Genomic DNA, 8,165 nt, shown 5'->3' with positions numbered 1-8,165 from the left:
TCTTTTAGACCAAAATCAATGAAATAATGTCCAAATTTATATTAAATTAATAGACTTTATCATTTTTATGTGGGGGCTTAAGGTTATCTCTACGTAGGAACTTAATGTTATCTTTTTATAGACTATTTATTAGTATTGGTAACTTATTTGTATTTTTCAGTCGATACTACAATATTTTAAGGATTTAATTGTATTTTGATGATTTTCTATGATAAGAAATTAATAATACATAAATATCCTTAAAAAATCATGAAATTTTACGGAGACACAATATATGTCCATATATAACATCCGACAATTAATATTGTGCGAAAAATGATTATGTATTGCTTAACTTATGGATGGTTGGACAATTAATATTATCGGACGAACTACCCGACAATTATCCGATACCTACCCGAGTAGTATCCGTTATCCGTTTCTTACCCGTCCGGATTATTACTCGGTCCCGTCCTGTATCCGTCCTGAATCTTAACTACTCGTATCTGGTGTCGTATCCGAGAGAAATACATTAGACTAGGATACGTGATGACCCTATATCCGGCTGTATTCGTCTCGTTTTCATCCCTACCGTTTTCATCCCTAGCCACAAGAGTATACACTATACATCATAAATAACATATAGTTTCGAGTAATTCGGGTACCACGATATATTACCCGATTTTCGTGATATAATTTTGAGTTTTTAGAGTAATTCAATTTCGGGTAGGTTGGATATGAGTTGGTTAGTTTAGATTCGAGTATATGGTTCGATAGTTCGGATCCGGGTAACGCATATCAGGTTTTTTCCCCACCCCTTGGGCATGATGTAGACCGAACATACGTGGCTGCCGACACAACATTTTTATATACACTTGGTAGGAGTAGAGTATACCGTGAAACCTCCTCCTCATCTGGTCCCGGCACGGCAGCGGTGTAGCAGTCTCTCTCTCGGGCCCTCGGCGTAGCAGTCTGTCTGTCTCTCTTCACCCTCCTCCCTTCCCTTCCCTTCCCTTCTCGCGCCTCCACAACTGCCCGCCCGCCCGCCCGCAAACACCATGGGCACCACGTACAAGTGCTGCTTCATCTTCAAGCGCCGGTTCCACACCCGCGACGCGCCGCCGCCCGAGGACGTCCGCGCCCTTTTCTCCGTCCACGCCGGCGGGGGACCCCACATGGGCGCCGACGATCTGCGACGCTACCTGGTGGCCACGGGCCAGGAGGAGGCCGAGGTGGAGCGGCTGCTGGAGCAGATCGTCCAGGGCCGTGCCCGCGTCCCGCGCCTCGCCCGCCCGCTCCTCTCGCTCGACGACTTCCACCGCTACCTCTTCTCGCACGACCTCAACCCGCCCATCCGTCACCCGCAGGTGCACCACGACATGACGCGCCCGCTCTCCCACTACTTCATCTACACCGGACACAACTCCTACCTCACCGGCAACCAGCTCAGCAGCGACTGCAGCGATACCCCCATCATCATGGCACTGGAGAGAGGGGTCAGGGTCATCGAGCTCGACATGTGGCCAAATTCAACCATTGACGACATCAACATCGTGCACGGCAGGTAATATGAAAGCGTTTTTATTTTTCTTAATTTTTGGCTTAATTCTTCTGATGATGACCTCTGATAAAAGAAAAAAAAATATAGCCCTTGATTCTATTTCATCTCTTCAGCAACGAAATCTTTTAATCCGACTTCAGGTGAGTAGACTGAATGTATAAAAATGGTTATAGCGAGTATATATCCTCTCCGGCCGGGGGAGCATTGCATATTTGCATTGCCAGTATTACTCATTTGAGTTTGATTTCTTCTATATAAAAACTTACAGGACACTGACAACCCCAGTTTCTCTCATCAAATGCCTGAGATCCATCAAGAAACACGCCTTTGTTGCATCTCCCTATCCTGTCATCATAACACTTGAAGACCACCTCCCCTCTCAACTCCAGGAGAAAGTTGCCAAGGTATTTCTGTTGCTCTCTTCCTTGACTTATTAACATGCACACTTCTCTAACATAACAACATGTGCTTTCCGCCACCAGATGGTTGTTGAAGTATTTGGCAACATACTGTACTACCCGCCAGACGACACCCATGAGCTCAAAGAATTACCATCACCTGAACAACTCAAAGGACGTGTCCTCCTCTCAACAAAGCCCCCCAAGGAGTACCTCGAAACCAAGCTTAGTGACTCCACGAAGGAGGGTGATGCTGACCTCCATCTTGGCAAAGGAACCGGTGATGACGCGGTGTGGGGAAAAGAAGTACCAGATTTTCGGACCGAGATCCAGTCTGCTGAAAAGGTATTGCCTTCAATTCAAGACCTACCTAGGCTGCTAGTACGTTAATTTGTACTTTCGACCCGACCTATACAATCAACAATCGTGGCAGGACGACGAGAACGACGACGTTGATGATGAGGAAGAACAAAAACTGCAGCCCCATATAGCTCCACAGTATAAACACCTTATTACTATCAGAGCAGGGAAGCCAAAAGACTCTCTAGCTGATGCCTTGAAGAGTGATCCAGAAAAAGTTCGGCGTCTCAGTTTGAGCGAGCAACAACTTGCCAAAGCGGCAAAGGATCATGCCACAGAAATTGTGAGGTATACATATGTTACTGATCGATGCTCTATTGCTCTTATTAATAGGAAGAGTTTGCTTCCCTTGTTGAAGAGATCAGCTTCCTCTGTTCCAAATCCAAATAGGTTCACACAGAGAAACATACTGAGGATATACCCCAAGGGCACTCGAGTCACTTCATCGAACTACAATCCGTTCGTTGGTTGGGTGCATGGTGCTCAAATGGTGGCATTCAATATGCAGGTATATATGTTTCTGACTGACTGAGCTGTTGATCCAAGTATTTTCCTAATGACAATCATCAATCCTATCTTCTTTTTCAGGGATACGGGAGAGCGCTGTGGCTAATGCACGGATTTTACAAAGCGAATGGCGGGTGCGGTTATGTGAAGAAACCAGATTTCTTGATGCAGACAGAACCACAAGTCTTCGACCCAAGAGAACCCCAGCCTGTGAAGAAAACGTTGAAGGTGAAGGTGTACATGGGCGATGGGTGGCGAATGGACTTCAAGCAGACACACTTCGATCAGTACTCTCCTCCAGATTTCTACACACGGGTATGGTATAATATAATTAACCCAACCAAACAAACAGCGTCGTAGTTGTAGCATGAGCTGAACAAGAAACTAATAATGGTGGTGGTAGGTTGGGATTGCTGGAGTCCCAGCAGACTCGGTGATGAAGAAGACCAACGCGATCGAGGACAACTGGACCCCGGTGTGGGAGAAGGAGTTCAGCTTCCCGCTGACTGTCCCGGAGCTCGCTCTGCTGCGGGTGGAGGTGCACGAGTACGACATGTCGGAGAAGGACGACTTCGGTGGCCAGACAGTGCTGCCGGTGTCGGAGCTGCGGCCCGGGATCCGGGCGGTAGCGCTCTTCGACCGCAAAGGGATGAAGTACAACCATGTGAAGCTTCTCATGCGTTTCGAGTTTGCCTAGCCTGACCCTGACCATGCATGCCCCCCCCCCCCCCCCCCCCCCCCTCCTGTTGTGTGAATGGATATTGCAGTCTCAGTGTGCTTCCTTTGTACATAGATTGCTTGGCTTGGATGATATGTGCAACAGACAATTCCTTCAGTTGTTATGATCAAATAATAAAGAGGCAGCGTCCTTATGAACAAGCGCAAAGATGAATTGTCAATGCAGTATCAACGGTCCTTCTGTAGTTTCAGTAAACTGACACCTTCATTGCTGCTGGTGACCTGACATATTTCAGATTCCACATGAGACAACTGGAGGCCGACCAGACCTCTCCCGGGTCCCGGCGCTGAGGACTGCCGCCCAGGAGCAGTGAAGAAGGCAACTGTGAAGCTGCGTGCAGCGGCTGTTGGGCTCTATTGTTAGTGATAGCCCTCAAGATTGGGCTGTAGTTTAGAGAGGCGCAGCGGCCTGTAGCCGCCTCTGACCCGCAGCAGCGCCTCCATGGCTCCATTGCCTTCTCTATCCCGACTCCCGAGTCCCGGCGCCATCCAGGTTCGTGTGGGGGCGGGCATTCATGGCAGGGCAATCTGACCCGCACCTCTCCATCTTCTCGCCCTCCGAGGTAACCAACCCCTTCCCTTCCACACTGCACTGGCAGGGACTATCTTCGTCTGTGCTGCTGCAGGTGGAGTTCGTGGCGGAGGATGAGATCGTCGAAATCGTCCTCAACATCCGCATGGACGCCCTTAACATGATCTACGTGCGTCTGCCGGCCCGCCACCACCCATTTCCATCTCTTTCAACTCCCCATCCCCACCTGTTCATACATCTCACGCTGCCGCCGCCGCTGTGCAGGGGGGATTTCGGGCCCTTCTTCCCACAGATTCCCACCAAGGTGCCGCTCTGGCTCGCCGTGGCGCTCAAGAAGCGTAGCAAGTGCACCATCCGCACCCCGGACTGGATGACTGTTGGTCAGTGCTTCCTTCCCCTTTTATTCCTGCTCAAGCGCGCGCGCGCACACACACACACACCAATAACCATCTGTTGCTTGCTTTAAACCGCTTGACACAGGTATTGGAAGCGGAAGGAGAGTCGCCTCGGGAATTCCAGCCATTGCCATTCCACTATATTGAAATTTCTAAGGTTCTATTTGATCAGTGATCACCCATATCTACCCTGTTTCTTCGATTTCACGCTTTTTTTGTACCTAAACCTGGTCTTCTCTCGTTTGTCTCCTGCAGTGCTGGTGATGACATCTCAGATGCATACCTGGTGAGTGTTAATGAATCTCGGTGCGGATTTGTTAGTTGTGTCTAGTAAGTCCTAATCGTATCGAGAGAAAAAAACAATACATATATGTTTACCTCCTATATTTGAGTGTGATACAGGTGAGGTCTCTAATTGAGGACATCAGAGATGTCAGATTCCACAAGGTTAAGAATGGATTAGAGACGATATCTGGACGCACCTATGCCGTAAAGGTAACATGTCGCCCTTAGAAGAGAACCGGGGGTGCTAAAATAACTGGCGTTCGTTCTATCAAAGCTATTATTGAATGCCACTTCCCCTTATTCTATCTTAACGTATCGCTTCATTGATCAGACACCAACAATACCTTATTCATCTTGTTTTGCAGCTCAAAAATCTCTCTGCAATGGAAGTGAACATTGTCCGCCCTTTTCATGGTGAGAACTTTGCAGGCATTCTATAAGCACGATAGTCCACAGATGATTCAGCAAGCAGATAATGTAGGGACCAGAGCAACACTAGTTACAGACCGTGGCCCCCAGAATAAGCTTCCCTTGTAGATATTGTTTCAACTTGCTTGTGGATTCTCGGAGGTAGTTGTCCCCATAAAAAATGTGCCCTAAGAATCTTAAGATGTTGCGCACAAAATAGTTCCATATCAGAAAGCTGGTACATATATATAATTCTATTCTGATTGGTTGGTGACCCGGTACAATTTATAACAGCTTAATACATTGCACTGTATGGACCAGAAAGAAGACTTGGTACCTCGTTTTCTATTTCCATGCATTATTTATTTTGTCAGAATATTCTCATTTTGTCATCAAGCAGCAATACATGATTTGTCAGGAAAAGCCCCATGTCTCCAACTTTTGCAGAGAGATCTAAGGCGCAGGTAGTCCACTTACATTTTGCAAATAATGTACTGCATATGTGAGGACAGCAATAAGCGGAGGTACTGCACATTGCTTTCTTGCAACAGTACCAGCTAAGCATGTGCTAATGAGTCCTGATAGTAAAGCACTGGAAATTGTACTGTAGCTTGTTTTGCCCAAAGAATGATTGACTTATTGTTATATGCAAGTGTGTGGCTCATAGATCAGATCTCTCCGGTAGCCTCTGATCCTTGTGTTTCGCATAACTTCCAGCCTCCCTCAATTAGTCAAGTGAATGGACCAGAACAGCTAATGGTGGGGTCAGTTTGGTAGTAGACGACATCCCCTGTGTCGCTGACATAGTGGTCACGCCTCAAGCTCTGAACCAGATCACCAAGTAGATGCAAGGGGAGAGGGCCAGACTTTTGCGGCTCTCTGTAGTAATTTCCCAGCACCGGCTTGGCTGCCTCTGTCTGCATGCACAGCCTCCATCTTTCAGTGATCTGATATGTGCATTAGCGTAGTGAATGAGATTTAGTTGTTACTTACTGCCTCTATGAGATGGTAGTGTGGGATCTGCGGGAAGAGATGGTGGATGACATGAGTCCCAATGTCATGGTGGATGTTGTTGATCCACCCGTAGTCCCGGTCGAGCGTTGTCAGGCCACCCCGAAGATAGGTCCATTCCTAGTAGGTCCATTAGTTATAGAACAGTTAACTGAAACCTGCATGCAGCTGTGATTTAGCTATATACTACCTTTCCTCGGTACCATGGAAGCTTGTCATTGTGTCCGTGATGATGCAGGTAGGTGACGAAGTCGAGCCACATGACAAAAACCCAGTAGGGGACCAGGTAGAGCTTGAGCATCTGCAGAGGGCCCATGAGGAAGGCGAGGCCAGCTAGGAGTGCGACCATGGCGAGCCAGCACGCCGTGGAGGTGAGCACTTGTTTGCTCTCGCTGGGCTGGAAGAGGTCGCTGGCCGGGTGGAAATGGGAGCCGGACTTGCCGGGGCTCCTGTTGGCCAGGTAGAATGGGTAGACGAGCATAGGGAAGGGCAGCCTGAAGCGCAGCATCAGGACGACGCTGTCCAGGCTCTTGAACAGACGCTCGGGGAGCTGTATAGTCATAGATGATAGATAGACATGCAATGCAAGATGAGATATATAATTATTGCAGTTGCAGGTGGCTAGCTAGGGCAGGAGAGGAGGCGTACGTACGGGATGCCATGACTCGTCCTTGTCCACGTGGCCGTGGTTCTGGTGGTGCGTCCTGTGGCTAATCCGCCTGCACTTGAACATACAATAATATATAGAGCTGCACTGCATTGCATTGCCTGCATTTAACTGACTCGCTAATTACCAGCCGTTGTATGGCACCAGGATGGAGGAGTGCAGAATGTGACCGACCACGCTGTTGAGTCTGGGGTTGTTGGAGAAGCTGCCGTGGCCGCAGTCGTGTCCCAGCACGAAGAGCGCCCAGAACATGGTGCCCTGTGCCGCCCAGTAGAGCGGCCAGACGAGCCAGCTGTCGAGGCGCGCCGCGGCGGCGGCGAGACCCAGCACCAGGACCACGTCGCGCACCACGTAGCCCATGGAGCGCCAGGGGTCCTTCACCCAGCAGTGCTTGGGGATGGCGGCGCGGATGTCGCCCAGCCCGAACGGTGGCGCCGCCGCGGGGTCAAATTCTTGTTGGGTGGCGGTGGCGGTGGAGGTGGCGGGCACAGCGACACAGACGCCGCTGCGGCCTCGGTGCCGCGCGGTACCAGGAACCACAATGCGGCGGCTGCTGCTAGCGGACATGGGGACTGAGACGGAGAGGAGCAGGCGTGCCATGCCGGCTCTCCAGGTCCAGTCGCCGCTTGGCTCTCCTCCTCTCTTCGGCTTGAAATGGGTGGCTGCCTAATCCGATTCAAAAAATCCATCGGCCCCGCCCGCCCCTGCTGTCAGTGTCACCCAACTGGTTTGCCTACAGCCGTTCAGGTCAGGTTTTCTGTTATCGGCCTAGCCACATCGTTAGACCAGCAATGTACTCTATATCCGTTTCTATATCTGTCATCTATAGTCTTTTCTAAAATATTCTATCCTCTATATCTCCTTTTTCTCCAACAACGTCCTATAAATCATGTCCTCTATAAGCAAATATCTATATTAGAGATATTTTTTTAATTTTTTACATGCGTATTTGTTATACTCTCAAATGTATTGTACATATTTTAGTTTTGCTAAACCGATTGTTTAAAGTATTCAAATGGATAGAGAACCATTTAAAGAAACTCTATATATAGAGGATCCAGTACCGTGCTCTAAATTTAGATGACCGTTTAGAGGACACTGTTAAAGAGAGTAGAGGATAATTTCACCCTCTAAATTTAGGGTATATGGCCCTTTATAGGTTATTGTTGGAACTAGTCTTACTGTCACCAATTTGTTTCTAAATTGTTTTTTAGCGTGAGACAACTAGAGAATATGGAGAATATGTTTTACAGTAGTTTACTACTGTGATTAGACCACATCTCTCTGTATATATATATTTAAAGTAGCTTACTACTGTGAGGCT

The 8,165-nt window shown here is 48.4% G+C and overlaps 2 protein-coding genes and 1 pseudogene across 3 annotated transcripts; 2 read left to right on the top strand and 1 right to left on the bottom strand.

The window, feature by feature from the left end:
- Window positions 1-1,007: 1,007 nt before the first annotated feature.
- On the top strand, window positions 1,008-3,541 carry LOC100136827 (phosphoinositide-specific phospholipase C). Its single transcript, NM_001399153.1, has 7 exons — window positions 1,008-1,543; window positions 1,809-1,944; window positions 2,023-2,283; window positions 2,372-2,586; window positions 2,689-2,806; window positions 2,887-3,120; window positions 3,209-3,541. Exons 1-7 carry the CDS (start codon window positions 1,038-1,040, stop codon window positions 3,500-3,502), a joined length of 1,764 nt encoding a protein of 587 aa, NP_001386082.1. The 5' UTR covers window positions 1,008-1,037; the 3' UTR covers window positions 3,503-3,541.
- A 388-nt stretch (window positions 3,542-3,929) lies between these two features.
- On the top strand, window positions 3,930-5,483 carry LOC123706504 (DNA replication complex GINS protein pseudogene; annotated as a pseudogene). Its single transcript, NR_174162.1, has 6 exons — window positions 3,930-4,244; window positions 4,340-4,455; window positions 4,556-4,627; window positions 4,726-4,756; window positions 4,873-4,965; window positions 5,121-5,483. The product of NR_174162.1 is annotated as a DNA replication complex GINS protein pseudogene (transcript).
- Window positions 5,477-7,519, bottom strand: LOC100281245 (omega-3 fatty acid desaturase). Its single transcript, NM_001154164.2, has 5 exons — window positions 6,969-7,519; window positions 6,827-6,893; window positions 6,365-6,724; window positions 6,157-6,294; window positions 5,477-6,080 (listed from the first exon to the last, which is right to left on the bottom strand). Exons 1-5 carry the CDS (start codon window positions 7,439-7,441, stop codon window positions 5,895-5,897), a joined length of 1,224 nt encoding a protein of 407 aa, NP_001147636.2. The 5' UTR covers window positions 7,442-7,519; the 3' UTR covers window positions 5,477-5,894.
- Between the last annotated feature and the right edge of the window lie 646 nt (window positions 7,520-8,165).

This window comes from Zea mays, chromosome 2 (genome assembly GCF_902167145.1).
Source record: "Zea mays cultivar B73 chromosome 2, Zm-B73-REFERENCE-NAM-5.0, whole genome shotgun sequence".
Lineage (NCBI taxonomy): Eukaryota > Viridiplantae > Streptophyta > Magnoliopsida > Poales > Poaceae > Zea > Zea mays.
Note: the sequence above shows the minus strand (reverse complement) of the source record. Positions and strands in the feature narration are given on the sequence as shown.

Excerpts from the sequence above, each read along its gene's own strand:
- LOC100136827 (NM_001399153.1), top strand. The coding sequence starts at position 1,038 with ATGGGCACCACGTACAAGTGCTGCTTCATCTTCAAGCGCCGGTTCCAC. Across the intron at positions 1,544-1,808 it reads ATCAACATCGTGCACGGCAG|GACACTGACAACCCCAGTTT; the intron begins GTAATATGAAAG and ends AAAAACTTACAG. Across the intron at positions 3,121-3,208 it reads CTCCAGATTTCTACACACGG|GTTGGGATTGCTGGAGTCCC; the intron begins GTATGGTATAAT and ends TGGTGGTGGTAG.
- LOC100281245 (NM_001154164.2), bottom strand. The coding sequence starts at position 7,441 with ATGGCACGCCTGCTCCTCTCCGTCTCAGTCCCCATGTCCGCTAGCAGC. Across the intron at positions 6,894-6,968 it reads CTGGTGCCATACAACGGCTG|GCGGATTAGCCACAGGACGC; the intron begins GTAATTAGCGAG and ends GTTCAAGTGCAG. Across the intron at positions 6,725-6,826 it reads AGGACGAGTCATGGCATCCC|CTCCCCGAGCGTCTGTTCAA; the intron begins GTACGTACGCCT and ends ATGACTATACAG.